Source organism: Agelaius phoeniceus, chromosome 16 (genome assembly GCF_051311805.1).
Source record: "Agelaius phoeniceus isolate bAgePho1 chromosome 16, bAgePho1.hap1, whole genome shotgun sequence".
Classification (NCBI taxonomy): Eukaryota; Metazoa; Chordata; class Aves; order Passeriformes; family Icteridae; genus Agelaius; species Agelaius phoeniceus.
In genome coordinates this window covers 3,859,399-3,884,161 of record NC_135280.1, presented here as the reverse complement: position 1 = coordinate 3,884,161, position 24,763 = coordinate 3,859,399, and the positions used below count along the sequence as shown (strand labels likewise).

Below are 24,763 nucleotides of genomic sequence, written 5' to 3'. Positions count from 1 at the left end.
GAGTTAGGAGGGGATATGCTTATTTTATTCCAAAGAGGTTTCGACTGGAGGAATTAATCAAAAAAATATTCTGAATAGTCTTTTAACTGAAGAAATGAATTAAGACTTGTAGAATTCTGCTGAGAACAATTAAGATAAAAGCCCATTTTTGTTTTATTGTATTCTGGGATATCTGTGCTGTGTGAGGTGATGATATAACTCAGAATCATCACGTTGTGCCAATGAGGAGATAATAAAAGCTCCTGTGCAATGCATCTGTACATGCTTAATAAAACCTATGAGTTGTCACCCTGAATTTGGTAGGAATATTCAAATGGCAAATATTGAACCCGTTGATAAATCTTTACAAAAATCAAAGCAAAACTGCATTGTCATTATGACTGTGACTCAGATCTAGATATGACAATTTTAAAAGATACTTTTTTTCAGGCCACTGCTAGACCTTGTGTAAGTCTTACCAAACAAAGGGTGAACCATTTAGCTTGTATTTGGATTTTGTGCAGCATCATATCGCTACAAAGGTTTGAAAGATGAATTCAGTGTATTCCAGCAGTACAGCAAATTCCTATGTTGCCATCTATGCAAAAGCCCCTGGAGAAGGAAAGAGATGGAAATGTGTTCCAAACCTGCAAAAATCAGCTTTCTGCAGTAGATCTGATTGGTAACATCAAATTAGAAATGATTTTTGGGGAAATTGCAATTAATGCATGAACTGTAGGGTAGGCAGGAAAATAGAGAAGAAATGCCTCTTGGCACATGGCCAGAGTTATTGAACGCGTCACAAGCGCATCCAAAAATTCATGACAGGAAAAAATGTCATTTCTAAAACCCCAAAATGACATTGTAAACCAGAGAACAGCCTGTGAGATTCTTCATTTCCAATAAATTAAGCTGGAGAGGCAATCAGAGTTAATTCAGAATGGCCAATATTTGTAAGACGACAGACAGCTCAACATGGAAGTTGTTCAGACAGCAGCAATTACAGGGGAAGAGCAGCAGAGCCCAGAGTATGTTCTGGGCAGCTTAAGTTAAATGAAGGATTAGCAGAGTCTGTTCAGTCTAACAGGGACCTTTTTAATAGTTTGACCTGGCAAGTCTTTTGTCACCATGGAGCTTCTCCAGGCTTCCTGGGACAGGTGAGTGACAGCCATCCCTGGAGGACAGGAGAGGCGCTGTTAAAAATGTTATGGCATGTTTCCCTTGTCAGAATTGCTCTTCTCCACAGTGAAAAGAGCTTCTGCACAATCCTGGGGTTGGTTGTGTGTATCTAATGAAGGAGATCCATTTTTTTGGAATGTTTTGTTTATTGATTTAAAAAAAAAAAAAGACTTGACATTTAAATTTTAAAGATACTCTGCAGACTCAGTGTATCCAGTGCTCCAGGAGTGAGCAAATGCTCCCTGAACCGCCCTCCTCTCTGAATCAGAGTGCCCAGGAGATGAATAGGCTTCGTTTATATTAGTTTCCAGTTTAATCTCTCTTCCTGCCAGATCTTTTATCTTCCACCAGGAGAGGAAAAAGAATTAATAAAGTATTCTACAGATGCAGCATATAAACAGAGCAAAGCCCCAAGGTGCTGAGGAGATTAATAGGGCCTGTTGTTGAATCAAACTGCTCACTACATTGAGCTGCTTGGGTTAAGCACTCTCAGGTGGTGTTTACACTGGCAGTAAACAAATGAAATGCTCTAGGAAACGGACCAGTGCCCAAGTAGCTCATACAAGGGTATTTCACTCCCCTCTTCCATTTTCCTCAGGAAGTTCCTTCAGGCAGTGCACTAGGTCAGCCATACCTTAGCTCCAGCTTCCCTTGATTTGTTGCTGTGCACTCTGGCTGTAACAAGGCTGTTGGGGAAGTCTCGAGGGGAAGCCTGTGAAAATTCAGAAGGAACTAAGGTGCAAAAAACTCCTAAGCAACGCTTTTCTAGATGGCACAGGTGTGCTTCCTCTAAGGGCTCTCTAAAAGAAATCCAATGTTCAGCTAAGATAAATTGGCATCAAGATCTTGCAGCCAAAGTGGCTGTTGGTAAATCAACAATTGGCAAGGACACAGCTTCACTGCTGTGCAAATGTCCCTCTCCAGCATTCCCAGTATTCTGCTGTGTCAGTTTTCCTGTTAAAAAAGACTTCGTTCTGGCAAGGCCCTTACTGGAATAAATACATTTGGAGTAATTTGAAGATGCAGTGTTTATAGCCCAACTGGCATCACACCCTAGAGGACTTAAACTTGCTAAGGAATCTGCCAGAAAAGCACAAAATGAGTGGCTTCTGTCTTGGTGTGAAGTTTAGCAGCCTTCCACATTTGGGACATCTCATCTTCATTTTCAGGCAGACATTGAGGTGACCTGCCAGGAGCCACGATGCACTTCTGATGAGCAACATGCACAGATAACGTTGCCAAAATCTACAGCGAGCTCCTCAGCAATTTCCAGAAGTGTTAGTAATTTTGAGCAGGGAGCATGAAAACAGCTGGTATTATTTAAAAACGGAACAAATCTTCAAATTGGCTGATTCCGTTGCTGTACTGTTGCAACGCAGACCAAATGTCACCTCTCCCTGACTATTTCAGTCATGACATCAGGGAGAATATGTGACACCAGGCTATGGAGAGAAGAAGTCAGAATATTTAATTTTCAACATGTTTCGTTTCTGACCTCTTTAAAAACTTGTAAATGTAATTTAGGCATCAGAGGAGCTTGATATGGCAAGAATGCGAACTGACAGCGAGGGGTTTAGAGTGCTGCCAGGGCTCTTTCTACCAGGGAACCTTCCTAGGACAATTAGATTCCATGCTGAATAATATCACTAAGAAAAAAAAAAAAAATAAGACTGCAGACACGTAGAATCAGCAGCAGAAGCTTTCTCAGGTCTTGCAGCAAAGGGCTGATTTGGCAGAGGGAGTCACGCTTCTACACCTGCTTGCAAGCTGGGTAGGAAGATATTCCAAACTGACTGTGAATTTCATTAGAATCCTTCCACCAGAGCCACTCATGGGTGTGGTGGTGTGATGGCCTGCCAAACAGATGGGTTGTGAAATGCACAGCCCATCTGTCTTTATCATGCTTGTTTCCTCTTTTATTAAAATGTTAATGAATATAGTTTTTATTTATTATGCCATGACATGTGCAGCATCACTTTCCAGTAGACAAATGTGCAATCTGCAGAACCGTGTGGGCTGACAGGAAGGTTTCTTCTGCTGAAAAGAAACTTCTTCCCAAAGTTCCTCTGAGGGAAGCAAGCACCAAGAGCTCTGAGCAGTCAGAGGCATTTTCTCACTTCTGCAGGGCTTTTGACAGGCACTTTCATCTTTTTTTTTTATTTTTTTTTTTTCCCCGTGCTAATTTTTCCAACAGATTCTCCCTGGAAGGTTCACCTGTCAAACCTTGACCCGAAGATGACCGGTGTCACTGTGAGTGGCCTCACTCCAGCCAGGACCTACCAGTTCAGGGTGTGTGCAGTCAACCAGGTGGGCAAGGGGCGCTACAGCACCGAGACCAGCAGGTAATGACAGCCAGGGTCTGTGTGCCGAAGGGACAGAGGCCTGGGGAGGGGAAAATGCTGCTTGGGAGTCAAGGAATAAAATAATCTTTTGCACAATGACTGGGAGATGGAGAAGTTGCCACTTCCCAGGTCACTGGAGAGTGCCCTGCAGCTGGCAGGAGTTAGGGATGATGGCGTTTGGGGGATGCAGGAGCTCAGCACATCATGAGAGAAGTGTCCTCATACTCCAGAGTATCAGCTGAGCAGAATCTTGGAAATTACATTTTGCTCTTATGCTAAGCCCCAGCAGTTAGGCCGGGCAGGAGCACAGCTCTCACCCTGTCATGGCAATGTCACTTCTGGAATTTACCCAGATGTGACAGAGAAGGATGGCTTCATCATATTCACTTTCAAATGCATCCCCCTTCTTCTGTGAACCAAAGCTTGCTGCAAGCTTGAATTGCAGAACAGCTGAACTCTAAATGGCTTTTTCAAAATGTAGGAGTTTGATATGAAAAATATTGAAAGAGCTGAAAGAAACAATTTGGAAGGAGTCACAGACACTGGACCTGAGCTCTTACTCATTCAGGCTTGTAATCTTTTTAAAGAGTTGTAGCAGCCTGGGTGATTCCAAGAGAATAGGGTTACCTCAGCTGTCTGTCTTGTTGCTTGCTTAACTGATTTCCTATTATGTTGATTTGTTGTAACTATTTCATGCATGTCTTCAGCAGTTTGATCAGCATTATATTTCTTTCTAGTCATCAGACTGTGATAAAAGAGTGGTTCACTTGGAGTGGATACAGGAAATAGACTATTATTTTTGATTTCTTTCAACACCCGTGTCCATCACATTCTTTTGTACCTAGGTTGATGCTACCTGAGGAGCCCCCCAGTGCCCCCCCTAAAAACATCGTGGCCAGTGGGAGAACCAATCAGTCCATCATGGTCCAGTGGCAGCCTCCTCCTGAGAGTGAGCACAATGGGGTTCTTCATGGCTACATCCTAAGGTAAGTCCTTTCTTAACCTGGGACGTCCAGAGATAGGTCCAGGTCTGCACAAGGGAGTTCAAATGCTGTGAATTAAGAGTGTTATAAAAGCAATCTCTAACTGAATTAAAGATATTAGTTATTGTGTGCAAATGCTCAGGCTGCCCTGGTTTGTTAAATATGAGAAAACAACTCTTCAAGGAGTCACAAGGGTGCAGACACTTAAATTCTGGCCTGTCTGTCCTACAGAGTCTGAGGGCTCCATCAGCTGTTCCAAAGGACCTGTGGAGACTCACAAAATCCTTTTATTCCATTTTCAAAGGGAAGTGAAGCTCTAAGTAATGCAAGTGTTCACATGGGAGGCTGGTACAGTGCAGCCTATGCAGATGTATATTTGCTTATTACAAGCTCAGCTCCCTGCTCAAAAGGTTAATTAAATTTATCAAAGACACAACAGGGCTCCTGCCTATGGAGGAGCAGCAAAAGAATCAATAAACTTCAATTTTGTGCCAAACAAAATGGAGAGAGGGAATGACAGGTCAGATGCTTCATGGCAGACCTTGGTTTGGTTTTGAAAATCAGCCAGTTGAGTAAGGTCCTTTCAGCCCTGTTTGTATTTATTAATGAGAAACACATTCAGGCAGGTAACAGGGAATCCTGCACCCTTTGAGTCTGGCAGCTTACCCAGGATTCATTGTGTTGGAAAGGGTGATGCCACTTGAGAGACTTTGCAGAGTATTTCCCTTAGGTGATTTTTTGGGACTCAGTATTCACTCCTACCCAATTCCACTAGATTACTGCTCATTTGGCATCCTCCACACCCTGCAGTGCTAGCAGCCAGCTTGGGCCACACCTCTAGCGAGGGAGGCATTTTTTGTGGAAAACTCCCAGCCCCTGACATATTTCCAAGTGATGGTTACATCCTCCTGTAGGCAGGCTGCTGACATTTTTAATACAGTGTCCTCCAGAACTGTAAAAGATAACTAAATGCTGCAGTTTAAATGCCAACATCCAGTTCAAGCTGTGCTCCTACTTTTGTTGGCATGGATGGAGAGGCTTTTGTCATGTTCAGAGTGTTGGTGAGCTCCCAGAACAGCCCTGGGAAGTTCCCTGTGTCTGCAGGCACAGCTGAGTATGTTCATCTCCCTGTCACCTGCACAGAGCCCCTCAGCAGAGGTGAGCCCCTTGTGCAAGTGCTGCTGGTGCAAGGTTTTAGGGCTGGGCTCAGTTTAAAATGTTTTGTCAGCCACCAGTGGGAAAAGGTGCTTCAACTTCTGCCTGCAGATAGATCCTTGTCCTGAGCCTTGGGTTCCATCTGCCAAGGATGCAAAGATTCTTTCTGCAATTCTTCCCTTCAAACTGGTCTCCCCAGTGGTAGGCTTGGCTCCTCAGTTGTTCCCAGGGAGTCTTTCCCAGTCTCAGCATTAAGTCATGGGCAAGGTTTACAAGTAGAGACATTTCTTCCATTTGCCTCTCCACTGACATTGGACACTTCTGTTTCTGCTTTTAGTGCCACGTCTTTCTGGCACTTAATGTGCTTTACAAAGCAATCCCATAGGCTCCTCCTCCTGGCAATCTGTGCTGTTTTCTCCATATAGCATTTCCAATAATGTTTAACTTTGGTACTTTCTACAGCATTTATCTGCATAATTGATCCCTGACCTTGCTAGAACATCTCTGTCCATTTTAATAGTGCTCATATTCATTATGCTTAATCTGTGAGCATTTTTGCTGTCTTCCTGCTTTGTCTTGACAGCAGAGCAGAGAAACCATTTATTCAACAGGAATTTAAGATTATCACATAAAAGCACAAGTCCCAGGTAATAAACCAGGCTGTTCCTCCCAGTTGAATTGTGTGGTCACAGCAATATGCACTGAAGAAGTGTTCCTGCACTGATTTCTGCAGAACCAGGGGATAGCAGAGTGAAAAGCACCAGCCTTCCCACAGACCCAAAGCTCAAGACAAGCAAGATGCTAAATTGATGGAACACCTGATCTTTAAAAGTGAAGGTGCACTGCACAAGTCATGTGGAGTATCCATCAAAGTCCATGGTGAGAAAAATCATGAAGACATGACATTTCTGAACTGGCCTCCTTCCTCTGCCCTTTTTCTCACTGCCAATATTGCATTTAGGGGTCTGCCATGCTAACAGCATAACAGATTAAATCACAGGAGCACTTGCACCTTGTCTGCTGGGCAGGAGAGAGAGCATTGCTGCGCTAAGAACTGACTTGCCAGGGAGCACACACCCTGCACAGGAGAGAGAGAGAGAAAGGGGGAGCAAGACATTCAATAAACTCAGCTGAGGGCTGCTATTTCTTTATTTCCATTTATATTTCCTAAATGGAATCACACCAGTGTAGCATTACAAATATTAAGTGTGCTGGAGATGGTCAGGCAAGCAGCAGAAAATAGAGATGTCAGTGATTAAGAAGTGATCTCTTTATAAGATTTTAGAACAAAAATCTCTGGCTGAAGACATGAAGTTGTCTAGTCATAAACATTGCACCAATTTTATTAGATGAATTTAAAATGTCTCTGCAAGATGTCAATGAAATTGTTCTGTGTCAATAAACTTTGGTGATTGCAGAGAAGCAAAGGATGGGTAAGAGTGTATAAAAGTTGTGTGGTGAATAAAAATACAAATGTTTTCCATATTTGTCTTTTTCCTGTAATAGTAATGCCTTGTGTCCCTTATTTGGCCTCTGGTTTTTTGATTTTTTGTGAATTAGCATATTGTGAGCATCCACTGTAGCACTTTCCTAAAGGAAGGAAAACAAACAGTATTATTCACATTCACAGATTTGCAAGGTTTGTTTGTTTTCTATAATTTAGTTTTTTTCTGTAGTTTGTTGGCCTGAAGAGACACATCAAAGGGGCTCTGTTTTCTGGAATACAGTTTTTACATGAGAAAATATATTTAGTGTTTCAGCTGCTCGTGTCTCAGCAGAAAGAGTTTCAGGATATTTATCACCCACCTGTGTTTGGCACAGCCCTTCTCCTGGAACTCCAGTGCTTACCCAACCCTTCAGTCTCAACTGTGTTCAATCCTTATTTTAATTATTTTCTGAAGTAAATTCTGGTGGAAGCCAGGGGTGCCAGTGGCTGAGATCCCAGGAGGTCAGAGCCCTCTGAGCTCTTACTTTTCAGATTTCAGAAGTGAAGGGAAAAAAACAATTTCCCAGGCTGATTTACAGCAGCACTCTGATAAAAATCACATCTGGGCTATTTTTTGTACTAAATCACAGCTTTTACTAGACAAGCCACATTTAAAAAGCTGTAATTTTTCTGCAACCATAAAACAGGATAAAATACCCATTTTGTCTAGCCCTGAGCCTGTAATCTCAGTGAGATCAGATTATAAATACTATAGCAGTCAAACATAATATGGTCTTATCAGAGTTGCTATGTTCTGATTATTTTTCATTATTCTTGGTAAAATTCTGCTGTAAAACTTTGCATATTGCCTCGTCACAAAGGAAGCTGTTTTGCCAGCCAGGATATTTTCTCTAATTGGTCCCATCTCATTAACCAGCTAATTCTCCTCCCCATATGGCAGGTATCGCCTGGCCGGCCTCCCGGGAGAGTACCAGTACAAAAACATCACCAGCGCAGAAATCAACTACTGCTTGGTGAAAGACCTGATCATTTGGACCCAGTATGAAATCCAGGTGGCATCTTACAATGGAGCTGGGCTGGGAGCCTTCAGCAGGCCTGTGACAGAGTACACACTGCAGGGAGGTGAGCAAACCCCAGCAGGATCTCCTTGATCATCCCACGGCTTCCTCAGGGGATGTGCTGCCTGGCAATCCCACCTTACAACCTGGGAAATCAATGGTCACTTCAGACAAATTTGATGGGCAGCTTGGAGCAGGAGCACCTGCAAATTTCAAGTGCCTGATCAGAGCCAAGTCTTTGCTCTATGTCTGTTGTAGGAAAAGCTGGGAGTGAAGTAAAAAATTATCTGTTTTGTTGACCCTCGTGGTGACGTGTTGGCACACTTGCAGGTCAGAGTCAGCTGCAGCAGAAGTAATAAATAGAAATGCTGATGAGAGCTGGGGTCCTGGGGAATGGATTTATGGGACCTGTGACAGGCAGGGGCTGAGGTTACCCTGCCAGGAGAGTTAGAGAAAATATTTCAGGGAATTGGTTGTATCATGCAAGATGCTGCATACGCAATACAGGAGATAGATTGAACCAGCTGCATTAGTTCTGATAATCACAGAGCACCTTGTTTTAGAAATATGGAATAAATTGCAAGGAAAGTGTAGGGAAAGAAATACAACCTGTGGAGAAAGGGTTCTGAAGCATGTCAGGAATGGTGCAGATACTTTCAAAGGGGAAGATAAAATGATCTTTAAAGCCCTGATTTTTATGCTACAGCTCCTCCACACTTTTCTAAGTGCTTTAAGAAGAGTATAAATTACACCAACAAAAGGATATGTAATTACTTTTTACAACCAGTATAAGGCATGTTTACACCTCTAGATTGGTATAAAAATCTGTAGGATAATTAAGTGCCAGGTCCTTAAGGCTTCCATATATTCCCATAATTGCAGGGTTGTGCTGGATGCTGAGCACTGGACAGTTCATGGGTTCTACTTCGTTGGTCATAAAACAATTATACTGTTTTAAAACCCAGCAGATTTACAGTGCATCAGTTAATTTTCAATCAGGGAAGAAGATGTAGTTGTTTGTTAATTGTTACTAGGAGTAGGTTATAACATGATTAGATGCAGTTTGAGGTGTAGGGAGATCTTTAAGAACAGATTATTCATATGCAACACTAACTAACCACAACAACTGGGGAATGAACTATCTATATTTTGTCTTAGGGCATGTAAAGTCTCACAGTTCAGAGGAGCCTAGGCACACTCAACCTCATTCTAGAAGTATTTCTAGCAGACCTTGAAATGTTTTTCTTGAAGTCTTCTCATTCAGCCAGGATTAATGTTTTCTATCCCACTTAAACACCCAAGCTCTGCACAGAATTGGTTTGCCCACAGAATTTGAATCCCTTTTGTGATTATGCTTGTAATTCATTACCCTGTTTATTTGCACATTTTAAGCTATCATAGCACCTTAACCTTCCATCTATTAAGGCCCAGGTTTGGACTTCACACTCTTTTTTCTTAAACCCTGTAATTGACTCTTAATTTCCCTTGATATTATGTGCAGTTATTATCATCCTTTATTGATTGGCTGTCTGTTGTCATTTATAAGGGTATAAATCCTCTGTTATAAATTAGGTGTAGTCAGTCCTGCATTCATGTTAATCAGCAAGAGTGTTTAGACTCCAGGCCAACCTACAATGGCCTCTTTGGCTTTATGTAATTCCTCAGTGCTGGGTAGACATAGAAGAAAAACTGGATATTTCTGATTTATTTCATATTGATATTTGCTAATAGCTATTAATAACTACCTAAAGCATGCTGAACCTTGCTAGGTTCACCAAAGTCATATGTCCTGTTTTAAAAAGAATTTGAAGTCTTTTTACATTTAGAGCTGAAAGGGGAGACTGGTTGGTATAAATACAATTTGAAACTGGATTAATATCCAGTCTCCATATGTAATGTGCTACTGTCCAAATCCCTGCTCCTTTATGTTTATTGTAGTTGAGAAAAGACAGGGAAATCTAGTGACTGTTTCTTGCTCCAGAATGTTTTTTCCTAAACCAAACTAGCAGGAGTAAGAAAAAGCCATGTGTAAAACTGCCTTGTAAATCATATTCTGATTTTAATATGAGCAGAGATAAATGTCAAAGACACACACTCCCATCCATCCCCTTTTCCTAGTACCACACCACCACTGCCTCTGCTCTGACATGCACTAAATGATGTGAGCTGTGCTGGCAAGAACCTGTCTGTCTGCAGATGAAAAATACCTCATACTCATCAATGTGCAGGGCAGGCAGAGCCTGGGAGGAAATGAACCCCGGGAGCAGATCAGCCCATTGGCAGGAGCACATCAGCATATTGGCACCTTTGTCATAGGGGGTATTGACTGGCCATATAAGCTGTGGATTTATACCAGGAGCTAGTCTATTAATCCCTTATTAGTCCTCTGGCATTGCTTTAGCCACTGAAAACTAATCAGCTGCTCCAAGCCCCTCAAAAATCACCAGCTTCCAAAACACAGCCAAGCTCACGAGGTGCTGATGGGTCTGAACTGGGGGGAAACCGGTGCATGTCAGAGAGATAAAGTGTCAGGAGGCCTTACTGGCAGAGCACTGAACATCCCAGCACGAGGGTCAGACAGGTTGACTGGCTCTAAAATCTTGAAAGTCTTTTCAGAGTGATATTCAGCCTGATCCTTTGATGCTCTGGATATATAGGTCTTTCTTCATCAGAGTTTCTTCAGCTGTTCCTTGCTTTAATGTTACCTTTCACAGGGATTTGTGCCAGCTCTCTGCATAGGGCAATTTTATTTATTTAAGCATTGTCCTGCAGGACTTCTCATTGCCATATGAAAACCTCAAGTTTCCCAATATCTTTTCATGTAAGAACAGCTTTGTGAAGGTATAAACATCTTTGTATGGTGACAATATTGTCTCTGCTCTGTACTGTTGGGCATGTCTGCCTGTTTTTGCAGGTTGATTTGATAAAGTAGCAACTTCCACCCCTTACTTTGGGTCTGTCCCTTTTATCTCACCACTGTGAATATCTCTGAACTCTCTCTTTGAAAAACTCCCACCCTGTCTTAGATTTAGGCAGGGCAAGGTTTACAAGTAGAGACTTTTCTTCCATTAGCCTCTCCATTGACATTAACCACTTCTGTTTCTGCTTTTAGTGCCATGTCTTTCTTTTGATGCATATCTCAAAAGCCAGTCTTATGTCCCAAAGCTCACAGATCTCAACACGTATTTGAATGTTGTTTTATTTTCCCTTCTTTGTTGTGCATGGACACCTTGCCAGGCCAAGAAGGCCTGAGAAAAAGCCCTTCCTGAATAAAAGTTACCAGACCAGTGAGTCTTGATGGTGTGGAAAGGATAAAAGCAAGAGGAGTCTGTTCAGCCAGGTCCAAAGCAGCTTCTTCCTCAGGCACTGAGATGAATCAGAGAAATGTGTAGAAGAGCCAGAGCAAACCCAGTTAACTGAAAGCTTCCTGCTTTATGTAGGAAATAATCTTGGAAAAGGAATCCCTGACTGCAGAATCTCTCTGCAATCATTCGCTTTATCTCAGTGAAAAGATATTTTCCTTAGTTTTCCCTTGGGTTTTCTTGGCAAAACCACCTTAAAGATCCTCTGTCACTTCCTTTGGGGATCCTCCCAATAGCTCTGGAGCACCCATGACTGTGCTGGGCCCAGCTGCTCCTGTGCAGAAGCAGGTTGGAGTTGTAGTGGCTGGGGGAGTTCCTCTTGCTTACATGTCATTTGCCATCTACTGCTTTTATTTTATTTTTAAATTATATCACAAGGTGATGAAATTAGCTGTTGTCTCAGAGAGGCCCCTGGCCCCCAGCTCTTAATAAAGCAATAAAATCTTGTCTGTGTGAGAGCCATGCAGGAAAGGAAGGAGGCATTTCCGAGCCACAAGAAGCCAAACTCATCAGTTAGTGCCAAATCTCACACTGCTGAATTTCAGAATTCAGTTTTTCAGATGTGTAGTGTTACAGAGACCACTTTTCCTGGGCACCCACTGCAGTTCAGAGCACCAGCAGGGAGCAGAGGGAAGAGGCTTCCCAGGAGGAATTACAGCTCCACATCCCCACTGCTCCCGTGGGATGTGCAGCTCAGCACCTCAGGCTGGTGCATTAAAGGAACATCTAAATCCTCACCTAGAGGAAAACCTGCAGTTCCACAAGCCTGCCTGAGACAGGCAAATTGCCACCTCAAAGGTCAGGAGCTCCAGAGGAGCCTTTTTTCCAAGCCTGTGCTGAAGATCTATATTTAGGAGCAGGAGTCTGGCAGTCAGAAACTCCACGGGATTTCCATGCTGTTTGCACATGGCCAGAGACAGAATAATTCCATGTACACATGCTTAACCTCAGTGCCTTGTCTCCTCTCAATTATCTTGTCAGTGAAACCCTTTTAATGGTTTTTATCTAGAGTGCTTCCATGACCTTTTCTACTTGGAATGCTGAACATTAACCCGCAGTCCCGGGGGCTGAGCTCTCTGCTGATTTCCAAGCACATGAACTTTATCAGGAGGAAAGTAACAGTTGGTTGTGTCTGACCAATTTGATCTGCAGCTCTGAGATGACTCCCAGATGGATCTCCAGTGTGAGATGGCTTTGGAATACTTGCAGACATGATGAAGTGCAGGTTTGAAAGCTGGGAGTGTAAATACTTGGGGATTACTCTTGAAACACCTGTTTGACATTGGCAGCTTCTGTACAGCTTGACAACAAATTTGTAGGAAGAGGACAGGTATCTACCACTAAATTAGAAAATCCCTTGTGCAGACAGCCAAAGCTTCAGGAAGTTACTCTGCATGATCTTGGAAAAGTATTTGAGTTTTGAAGTGACCAGAAGGTCAATTCTGATTTGGCTTCCTCAAACTTCTTTTCTTTTTAAAATGCAGAAGTGCTCAGATACCCAAGGAAGCCTTTAATATCAGGACATAAAAGGAGAATTTTAAACTGGCACTTTGAAGTAAATTTGAGATTATAATGCCAATATTTTACTGATTAAAAATATAAAAATATATTACATTATGCCTTCTGCAGTATAATTAAGCTTATGCAAATCAGATGGACCATCTTTCCATCTTTTAAATGCATTAATTGAGATGCAGATGTTGATGTTTCAATAAAGATAACTAAGGAGGAAATGTGATATAAATCATGATTTCCAACATTCTGAAGGTTTTATGTTTTCTGTTCATAATTTTTTCCACTTTTCATATTACAGCAGGTATTTTCTCTGCTATGACCATATATTCTTGTTTCAGAAATTTATCTCCTAATGAACAAAAAATATTTCCTTTTTAAAAGAAATAACTATTGCATTTGGTTATCCACATTCCTAAAACTGCAGTAAACCTATCCTCAAGTGTTTGCCTGAGCTTTTTTGTGAGGACCACAAAGGAAAACTTGGAGCTTGGTGCTGCTCAGCTGATTTAGCTTTACTGACTGGAGGAGATGAATCTATCAGTGATATCCTGGTGCATTTCTGATAACAAACTAACTTGAAGACCTGTAACACAATTTTCTTCTGCAATAACAAATCTCTGACAGTTACAATATCTGAACGTGCAAATGTGCAGGAAAGTAAGAATTTTGACTTTTAAAAAAATTTACGCATGTTAACCATTAATTATACAAGGTATTGCACACAAAAGCAGATTCAAATATATCTTGTGGCTCTCATAATAAACAGTTTCATCAAGAATATGAATAAGAAAAAAATGCATTTAGTGGGGGACTGTAGCCAAAGCAAGTCATTATGAGTGTAGAGGGACTTTAATATTTATGACTGTATCTCAGGATGATTTGGTGAATCTCTTGACTAGAAAAACTTTATGATGTCTACAGGTCATTCAGATAATAGTATAACCTTCCAAAAGCACACAGGGAATTATGATACATGGCAGGAAATAGGGCCCAGATTCTAATGAAAATTTAGAGTACTATCAGATAAACTCTGCTTCCAGAACTCAATAATTATGCATAGTTCATAAATTGTCACATCAAGTTTAAAATTAGGGCATGAAGGTTCTGACTAATATGCAGCTACTGAGGTTTAAAAAAGCTGCAGAGCAAGGTTGTGGAGCCCATGGCAGAATCTTCAGGGAATTTTAGTGACAGAGGGCATGGGAGTGAATGTTCTTGTCATTTCAAACCTGACATCCTTGAGGATTTCTCCATTTTTCTGTGTTGATTTTTCTTGGCTGTGCACATCTCTGGTAAGTGTGTATTGTCCTGTCTTAGTATATTGTCAGCACTAGTTAAGAATAATGCCCCTTCATGTCTCTTCCAAACAAACAATAACTTTTGGTGGGAAGAGGGGCACTTTTGCATTTTTGAACTTCTTTTCTTCATTTCTTCTCCACACAAAGACTCATCTTCTGAAAAGTGCTTTGGAACTTGAAAAGTTTCTGCCCTGTTTTTGAAAAGTGTGGAGGAAACCACCATTTCTCAGTGGGAATCGTGGATTCTCCTTAGAAGCACAAATCATTGGGCTTTGGTAGAAACTTTCCTTTGGAAGCAGAAGGAACAAAGGCTTCCAGGCTTCAAAACCACTTGTGGATAGCTCCTCTTTAGTAGAATACAAATGCACATGGCTGTCAATAGTGATATTTTTGAAGCATTATTAAGCTTATTTTATGGGATTTAAAGTGTCTTAGTCCATTTCTTTGTACTCAGATAGCAGTTTTCTTCTTAAAATTACTATAAGCTTGATAATATCAGAAAATAGGCCTGTCTATTAATATTCTTTCCTCTGAGAACTATAGAAATGACATCTTAAAGCAGTGAGTTGAAGAAATTGCTTGGAATGAGACATTTTATTGAATGGTGAAATATTTAAATGCTGGTTTTGGTTGTTTGAAGGCAACATGCCTTTATGTTCCATGCTTGCTTTTGTATTGAGAAAACATCTGTCTAATTAAATCTTTGGCATAAAATGTTTGTGCAACTTTTAGTAGATTAGAGGATGTATTGGCTCAGGATATATATAATCAATTCAATATACATGAATTTATATCATATCAAGATAAAATAAGAACAACTCTCAATTCCCAAGAAAAATCTTTACCACGTGTGATATGACTGGTCCTAATTCTTTGGGCAGCAGTAAATAATAAACATATGCTGTTGCCAGATTATAATTCACAATTAAAACCTTAATTGTGCAAACTCCATGTTTTCTTGTCTGATCTGGGGAATTGAGCAGCACTAAAGGACTCCAGAAATTTTTCTCAGAAACTCTTCATTCTCCGTGCACTCATGGATGACTGAAAGAGCTGTGCTCACCTGTCCTTACGTGGCTCAAGTCTTTCTGAGAAACTCCTCTGCAGGATAATAAGCTGCAGAAGGCATTTCTTCTCCTCCCCTTGAAGGAATCTCCAATACAGAATGAGAAATTAACCCAATTGCCCAGCTTTCCAAATCGCTGCTGTTGCACGGGAAGTGCATCCCTCTCTCGAGGTTTTTATTACTCTGCGACTTGCAAGTGACACTCAGTGGGTTCTGTGTTCATTTTTCTCTTTTTTCCTCTCATTCCCTCTCCTCTCTGTTTTTGCTTTGTTCCCTCTCTGCTCCTGGGAGCAGTGCCCACAGCTCCACCTCAGAACGTGCAGGTTGAAGCTGTGAATTCCACAACCATCCAGTTCTTCTGGAACCCTCCACCCCAGCAGTTCATCAACGGCATCAACCAAGGCTACAAGGTGAGTACAGGCACCAAATAATGTCTGCATTAACAGTCCTGGTGCAAACCAGAACTTCAGCCTTATGATCTCTGAATCTCCAAAGTACCTCTCTGCTTTCAGGAGTATCTTACACCTGTAAGATAAAGAGATAAAGGGAGAAGTGAGCAGATATTGCTTCTGACAGGGCTTGGAGCAGCCTGGGATAAGAGGAAGATGTCCCTGCCTGTGGCAGAGGTTGGAACTGGATGATCTTCAAAGTCCCTTCCAACCCAAACCATTCTATGATTCTAATATTTGCAATTTATGTAAGTTCTGAAAAGGGAATGTGTCATAGCATAGAAGTCCTCATACCTTTGTCATTTTCCTGGAGAGTTTCCATAGCCAGAAAGCAATTCCATGTCAGTTTGGAAAGTCACCTCAGGAGACATGTCATTGTGGCACTGAAAACCAACCCTGAGGTTTCTGTTTATGCTAATGCAGATTCACCATTCATTTCACTGGGAATCAAGGCAGCACACTAAATAATTGCCTTGACTTTCCCACTGTGATGATCTGAGAGATTTGAGAATGTAGAATTTATTAATCAGGCAACATCTGTTGGAGTGCACAGAGCAGAGAGTGCTCAACAGAGCCTCTGACCAGTGGAGTGTTTGCTGAGGAGCTGGGTAGGGTGTTTTGTTCTCAACAGAACCTCCATCAGTGATTCAGCAGTCAGGGCATAATAAATGAAGGGTTTAAAAACCTCCACAGAGAGAACAATGAGAAATCTTGCACGAATCTCAGAGCAGGAAAAGGGAAGACAGGTGTGGTGTATGAGCAGGGAGGAGCGAGGTTGATTTGAGTGCTGGGTGGAGCGATTTGAGGAGGATGTTGTAGTTCAAAAGACAAGTTGTGAATTAAGGGATTGTACATGGATTTGAGATGCTTCAGAAGACTTGATCCTTCTCTAGGAATGTCTCAGAGTGACAGAGAACTGAGACAGAGATTTGGTATTTCTGCCCAAACCAATGTATTTCTCATGAGGGCCAGCAGTGGTTTGAGAATCTCGGTGCTGAAGAAGTAAATAAATACATGGAGATGTGTGTGTCTGCTTCTGGCAGGGATAGAATCAGCTCTCAAGGCTCAGTGACTGACAGGGCTGCAGCACAATACCCTGAAACTCCAGCACAGAAATAGCACTTGGCTTCTGTTCAGACTCTGGAGAATAAAAACACTTCTGGGGTTCAGTGGACTGCAGTGCACTGTAATTTTCTGATGCAGGTCCAAGCACAATGAGCCCATGCTTGCAAAAGTCTTATTTCAGATTTTCATTCTCTGTTATATTCAGAATTTCAGTCTAAAGATCCTTCATCTCATTGCATAGCTACCTCTAATTTTTGTTTCAATTTCTTCAGTAATGCTATAAAGGAAGTAAAATTGTAATTTGTATCTGTCAGTGGCCAATAAAAACTTCTGAAATTATCAAAATTTATGTTTCTTTGATTGCAGTAGATTGCCATAGCTTTACCAACCTGTTTCTCCCAGGGGTTGGGAATTGCAGTACAAAGACTATGTGAGATCATTTCTGTCACTCATTTCTAGAGTAGCTTCGTGTATGATTTATAAATTTCTAGTAGTCAAAGCCAGGCCTTTGCCTTTCTTAAGGATTAAACCCATTTTTTCCTTTAACTGACAAAATTGTTCACCTGTGTTTTCTGCACACATTTCCTCATGAACATGCACTCAAGAGTTCAGTCTTCCAAAGTTATAAATGCCAATTGTAGTGCACAGAGGGGATTTAGAAAAGAAAATAAAACTTACTGTCCTCTTCAGCCATTATACATTTTTATCTTTTCTTTGAAATTTATTTGCATTTCAACAGAAGTTGTAAAGTGCGCTTTTTTAAATATGAAATATTCCTAACAAAATTACTCCTTATTGTCCCCTAACTGTGCTTTCTGGCTATCAGGTACTCTAGACATTGGCTACATATGTCAAATATGGCTTAATAATTTCAGATATCTATTCATGTTTATGAGCCTGAAATCAATGCAGGTAACATGATTTACACAGATACTGAGTCAGGCCTGGAATTTTAACATTCTCCTGCAAGCCACATGAGAAGGATTTTTGGACAAAATAAAAATTTCATAAACACTTTCAAGTTTTAGACCCCTAAGCCTTTAAGGCGATTTCAAAAATTGTTTCAGAATTTCAAAGTCGTTTGCCAAAAATGAATTTTTTAAGTCCTCATTTAGGTACCTACGCATGAGGTATTGCACTCTCAGAGATATTGATCGCCCAGAACATCCACTGAGATGAATGAAACCTGCAAGACTGAGCTCCTCTGACAAGCACCCTATTTTAAATGCATGAAAATGTCTTCAGGAGTCTAACTTTTGGGACTCAGGTGTTGAAAATTGTAGTAATCATCTTTACAACCGTTCTTCTATTCTTTCTGTAGTTCCAGAACCGCTTGAATCATTCACGGTGTGGATGTCCCCAGTGCACTGAGCTTGTAATGCTCCCAGCCTGTGAGGCAGGGCTGCTCACTGGGGTGCTGGGGGAGCTCTGGAAGGGCCAGGAGGGTGTGTGTGTGTCCCCATCTCTCTCCCTCTAATCCCAGGAACCTCCCCAGACTGTGGCATCTTTAAAGAAAATAAGATAAAGCATTTATGACAGAGTAGCACTGAAAAGTACTTTTCTTCCTTCAGCCTGCTTTCAGCAGCAGAGACTGGCCAGGCTGATGAGACAAAGGGCTCGTGTCATCTGAATAATGATTTGCCATAATTTTGGCATTGCTCAGCAGCAGCCATGGAGAATTGCAATGCTGGTGGATCCCCATCAGCAGTGAGTGTTACAGACATCCCTCCAGTGTCACAGTGCTGCATCCATCTGTTCAGCATCAGAGCTGACAGTGCTTTAACAGCATTGCTTCTTTGCAATCAGATTAAGATGGTTTTGGCAGCCAAACAGATTTTGATTCCAAATAGACACAACTTCTAATGAGAGCTCATCCCTGTTTGAATCCCCCAGCTCCTGGCGTGGCCGGTGGATGCCCCAGAGAGCGTGACCGTGGTCACCATCGCTCCGGATTTCCACGGGATTCACAGCGGCTGCATCACCAACCTGAAGAAATTCACCAGCTACTACACCTCAGTGCTGTGCTTCACCACCCCCGGGGACGGCCCCCGGAGCCCTCCCCAGCTCCTGCGCACCCTGGAAGACAGTGAGTACCCCCATTTTTGAACCTCTCTGCTTAAAATTTGACCTTGGGTTCACAGCAATCTCTTCTCATGTGACCTCAGCCAGTTTTCCATGGGTGTTCTTTCAGCCTGTGGCAAATATTTGATTTTTTTTTTTTTGTTTCATTATGGGCTAAACCTGGATGAATTTTTTTATATTGATGATTATCTAAGAGCTTCATAGTCTGGTTCAGCCAACACATAATGCATTATGTCTGCAAATCCTTGTGCTCTTAAATCCATGTTCAGGCACCCAAATAAATATGAATTGATCTTCTTAGGAACTGAGCACTGGAACTTCCTGTGGAGGTCAATGATTAATTTGCAATTGTTTCCTGCTGTTACTCAAGAAATTGAAAATGTCTGTATCTATATTACATTGCAAGTGTTTCTGTGAAAGAACCAGGATCACAGCAAGGCAGTTTCTCACATCCTGAAAAACTGGAGGCAGGATTAAATAAAATGAACTGAGTAGTTTAGCATGTAAATTATTTCCTGCATCAGAAAAAGGTTTGGTCTCTGTGGCCAAAGTTGTTTTCTCAAGACATATTTGGGCCTAACAAGTGCAGTGTGTGTCTGATGCAGATAAATTGACTGTGTCCACAGTGATCCTGGCTCTGGCCAGTGCTTCAGGAGGATCATAAACACTGCTGCACATTTGCAGGTTTAAACCAGAATAAAAAGTGTCTCATTCATCCATTAAGGTATTGTTTTTAGAAATACTGCTCTGCCTTAATAGGGATCTTTTGGGTTAGTCAGTGTTCCCGTAAAGAAGAATCCAATTGTCATTAACATTCACAGGAGTGAGGCTAAAGTGCTAATCCAGTTTCTCATGAGATACTTTTGAAGGAACCTGGAGAAAATTACTCTCCCATGGAATTTTTCCTAGTGTGGTTACTCTCTATGTACTAGAACAGGTTGCCAGAGGTAGGAATTTAAGGACCAGAAATCTGTGGGAGCCACTAATCTGAACTCCAGCTTGTATGTCTGGGATGAAAGCAAAAGGTGTGGTGGAAGGTGAAACGTGTATTAGGTTCCTCTGTGCATTATCAGCTTTTTTTGCCCATTTTCCTGAGGGAAAAAAGCTTTAGCCAGTGATGATTTGCAAATGTGTTTGAGTTCTGTCTTCTCCCTCTCAGCACAGTAGAACCCTGTGGTTGACCTCAGTGAGTACAGAAGGGTAAGAAACCAAAGATACAAAACTCCTTGGATTTCACAACAAGTAATCAGATGGGAAGAGGAAAGATACTTTTAATATTTCTGCTGAAGGAAAGGCTGCAGAAATGAACCTTAAATACTTTCCACAAAGTGGGAGCAGGGGCAGAGTCATTGCCCTGTCTCCTCGAGGCTATCTCAGGGAAATGTTGGGATCCCATGCTGATTTAAACACAAGAGAATTCCATCAGGAAACATAAACCAAGAGAGAGCCAGACTTGTATTTTCTAGATAATCTGAGACATTTCTTGGTGTGTCCAGCTACATGCTGCAATGAGCCTCAGCAGGAGAGATGAGCAGAGTTGATTTATTTATTTATAAACCCTGCAGAATTGTTTCTCTGGGTTTTCACAGTGCTGGAGAAGTTCCTTGCAGGATGGTGTAATGCATCTTGGCAGAGAACTCCTTGAAGCTGAGTTGCTTCAGGATTTATGTGATGGGAAAAAAGATTTGAAAAGCCTGTCATTCATGTTCACAGGTGATCATTTTCTGTCTGGACAGCAAAGTCAGGCAATCCTTTAGGAAAACAGGGATCTGTTGGCTGACAAGCTGTAGGTCAGATAAAACCTGATATCCAGTCACAAGTGTCATGTCCTGGCCTGGAGTCACCTGCACCTGGGTTTCCTGATGACTTTAAAATTGGGCTGCGACTGCAGGGGCTGATTGGAGCAAAGCTTTGTGAGTGTGTGGTTTCAATGTCTGCAGCTCCACAAACTGTGATAATTCCATGCTCTTGTCAGGCATGCCTGGGCTCACTACAGGCTCAGCAGTTCTTCTGTGTGCTTTGACTGCTGGGTACTGCAGAGTGGGCTTGGGAATTCTCCTCCCTGGGACTGCAGAATTGCAAATGGGTTTGTAGCCGACCCACTGGCAGGGTTTGGGCTTTTTTTTGTCATAGCTGGAGGGGAATAAGAGGCTGGACTAAATTGAAGAGGAAACAAAACATGAAATTGCAGACAAGAAATTGCCAACTGATGTCAGTGGAGCTGGAGGATACTCGGGCAGGCATCCAATGACAGAAGCACAGTGAATATAAAGTGAACAAAACCTCCTTTTTGCAGTGCATCGATTGAGGACAGAACAGCATTTGGATCAAAAATCAGTCAGGTTGTCTCCCCTGAAGATCAAAATTGAGGGAGGATGGCATATTCCTGACAGTCATTCCATTTTATGCTCTTTCATTGCACACTGGGGAGCTGAAATTTTTAAGAGCTCTTGAGCTACATCATAAAAACCCTTTAAAAAGTTTCACACACTTGTATTCATTTTACAGAAGACAGTTGCCATTATGTTGGACATTTTTAGAGTTGTTTTGAGGGAATTTATCCAAGCAGTGGCTCGTGACTCTGTCCTTGCTGTGACCTTGCATAGAGAAAAGGCTCTTTCCAGGTGAGGGGATTGCTGGTGGTGTTGCTGCACAAAACAGGGCAGGCAAACACCTCACAGGCATCCTTGAGGACAAACAGTAATGCTGTCAGATCTCCACACACTTGGGCTGCTGACTGGGTGAAATAATTGACATGATGATAGCCAGAGTGTTTCTTCCCACCTTGCATTCTCCTCTCACTGAGCTTTCCAGCCTCCCTTAGCCCTGGCTCAGGGACGTATTTCTCCATCCCTAACCCTGCCACGTGAATCTGATCCCAGTGTAGTGGGTTCACCCATTAACAGCTTTCCTTTTCTGATTTGCCAGAGCCAGGAGCTGTGGGACACCTGAGTTTCACTGAGATTCTGGACACCTCACTCAAGGTCAGCTGGCAAGAACCTGTAGAGAAGAATGGCATCATCACAGGTATCAGCTGCTACCTCTGCTTTTATTCTTTTCTTTATTCAGTGTGTGGGGGGTGGAATGTGTTGCTGCAGTGAAAAACTGTGTAGTGGAGCATTTAGGGAGAATTTGGGCTGTTGCTGGTTTCCTGGCCCCTCCTCTGGGTAATTGAGATGTCACCAGGGAGTGTTACACAAAGTACAGCTCCAATTACTGGCAGCTCATGATTGTGGTTACTGGAAAAGCAGTTTGTGTTAGAAATCAGCTCCCCACAGGGTGTCTGGTCTTGTTAAATCCGCCGTGACCTCCACCTGCTTTACTGAATTTTTGGAAATTTGTGAGGCCGTGCTTGGCCTTTGCCCCAAGGGTGGGGGGTCCCTATGCAGAGCTCACAGCTGCAAAGTCTGGATTAGCATTGCTGGGGTTTGCAATCAAGACCAAGCCTGAAATCAGCAGAATCCTTCCTCTGTGATCAAGTGGTCTGGCTGTGGACTGCGTGACAGAATTTGCATGTCATTATTTAATCTGTTATAAACTATCACAAGGGCTCAGAACTCTCTTGTTTCCCTTTGATGAGTCTGCCATTTGACAAGCTATTTATCTATTTACTGTATGCCAGTGTAGGTACAACAGCAGCAACTTCATTGTTTTTCATAAAGGAAGGTATAAATACTTGAGGAAACCTCTAGTTCTTATCAAGAGAAGCAATATTGTTTTCAGATGGGAAACTATTGCAGCTGCACAGGATGGACATTCCATTTAACAAAGGTTTTCAAGGTTTTGAAGCACAAAAAAGCTCCCAGATTTTAAATTACTGGAGGTAGTTGGGAAGGGAGAAAATAATTTCATATGGATCAAAATATTTTGGTTTTAGAGTGTTAAAATGTTTAATTTTTAAAGATTCATTTTAGGAGTTTAAAAAATCAGATTTTCTGACCCATGACCACTGAAATATTATATCAGTCTAATTTTCTGAAGGTGTAATTTTTTTCACAGGTGTAATTATTTTGATAGGGTTTCCCTTGTCAGTGTTTTCCTCTGTGTATCTATGACATGCATCATTTGTAGCTGTGTGCTCTGAGCTGTTTGTGGAGTCCTCATGCAGATCATCTCCTGCCTCTCCACTGTGGAAACCTGCCTGAAATATGCACTGATTTAAGTGCTTTGAGAATAGAACCTAATGACTCCTGAAAGCAGAGCAGTATTGATTCAGTGAGGATGGCCAAAGCCTTGCCAGCCCAAGTGCTTAAATTTAGGTACCTCCACCCAGGATGATGTAATACTGCTCCTTTTTAAGCAGCAGGTAGCAGCTCTGCAGAATTACTTTGCTAAAAACAAGCTGCCCCCTCCCAGAATGGGTTGAAACCAGATGGAACCAAATGATGGACTGGGTTATATTTGGGATAAATTGATTCAGAAGGAATCAACTGAAGACATTCGTGACAAAACACCGGTGTGAAAATGCCCAGCAGAGTCTATAAGGAAAAAGAAACCTCCTTAATGATGCAAATTGCATTTGGGATAGAAGAACAGCAAAATTGTTCATGCCCCGAGCACCTCAAAGGTTTAGAGAGGGCTGCTTGGGGATCTGAGTGCTCAGGGAGGCAATTATTCATCATTTCTGCTCATTGATGTCTTTACTGGACCTTCTTGTTCCCTGCAGGGGCGCTGGGAGGAGGGAAGCACGGAGGGAGTGCCCAGCAGCCAACCTGCTCTGGGAAATTGCCCATTACTCTTGCTGTAAATCTCAGTATCTTCCTCGTTCCCTCAGCAAACGTTGATTTATGAGGATCTGGATGTGGAGGGACAGTTTGTGATTGGGTGTAGTGCTCTCGTGTAGAGAATTTACTCCACATCAACAGAAAATTATTTCTGAAACTCCTCTGGTCATTAGGCAGTGTTTCGTGGAGTGCCAGAGTGTGGGGAAAGGATCTGTGGCACCTTCCCTGCCCTCTCTCACACCAGGGGAATCCCTCTGGAAAATCCAGCTGTGCTGCCCAGGCATGTTTCTGGCAGGGCTCACATCTGTGACACATCTGGCTGGAGTGTGTTCTCACCAGCCACATGAGCCAGAGTTCTGCCCATCTGCCACTCAGTGTGGCTGGAGTGCTACTTGGGGGTGCAGTGCTTGTTGTTCCTTTCCTTCAGCACTTTTTTTTTCCATCTGTTTTTGTTATGCCTGATTGCATTTGGCTTTGTGTCTGCTCGCTGTGTATGTACAGATTTTCTGTTCTCATCTTTTATATGACTGGAATTTAACTATGCATTGGGGACTAAAATCCCTGACAGTAAATACTGCCTCTTTGCCTTTTCTTCAATTTACACAGAAACTTGGGATATTTTTCTTGGTGAACATTTTTCTTCCTTTCCCCAGGAAATAAATACATAGGGACTATGTGCTTAATGGGCGGGAAAGCTGGGTCTCTTCTGTGGTCACAAGGGAGAAGAGATAAAATGTCCAAAGAATAATCACCAACATTTGATGTATAACCTAAGCTTATCCAGATGGGAGAGGAGATATCTCAATCACTGAAGATTGCCTGGTGTGTGCTGAGTGACAATTTCTATTGTCCATAAGCAACAAATGGATAGAGTGAGCATTAAAAGTCCCCTGCTTATCTTCCTCTGGTTATTTATTGTCTGGAACAGGCTGCACCCACAGCTATTGAAAGAAAAGGGTGCTTGTGATGGTCCTTCTGTCTGCAACTCCTTCATGCCTCTCGACTGAGCATCAAACACAGGGAACAGTCAGCCCCCACCTTTCTGCTCATCCTCCGTTA

At 42.1% G+C, this 24,763-nt stretch overlaps 1 protein-coding gene across 3 annotated transcripts in view; it reads left to right on the top strand.

Moving 5' to 3' along the window:
* SDK1 (sidekick cell adhesion molecule 1) overlaps positions 1 to 24,763 on the top strand; it is a 389,575-nt gene that overhangs the window by 263,671 nt on the left and 101,141 nt on the right. For all 3 annotated transcript variants that reach the window (XM_077186853.1, XM_077186854.1, XM_054643643.2), the window contains 6 exons: positions 3,353 to 3,500; positions 4,346 to 4,486; positions 8,026 to 8,207; positions 15,679 to 15,794; positions 18,792 to 18,984; positions 21,909 to 22,007. In XM_077186853.1, coding sequence (XP_077042968.1) covers positions 3,353 to 3,500; positions 4,346 to 4,486; positions 8,026 to 8,207; positions 15,679 to 15,794; positions 18,792 to 18,984; positions 21,909 to 22,007 — 879 coding nt within the window. The remainder of the gene's footprint in view (positions 1 to 3,352; positions 3,501 to 4,345; positions 4,487 to 8,025; positions 8,208 to 15,678; positions 15,795 to 18,791; positions 18,985 to 21,908; positions 22,008 to 24,763) is intronic.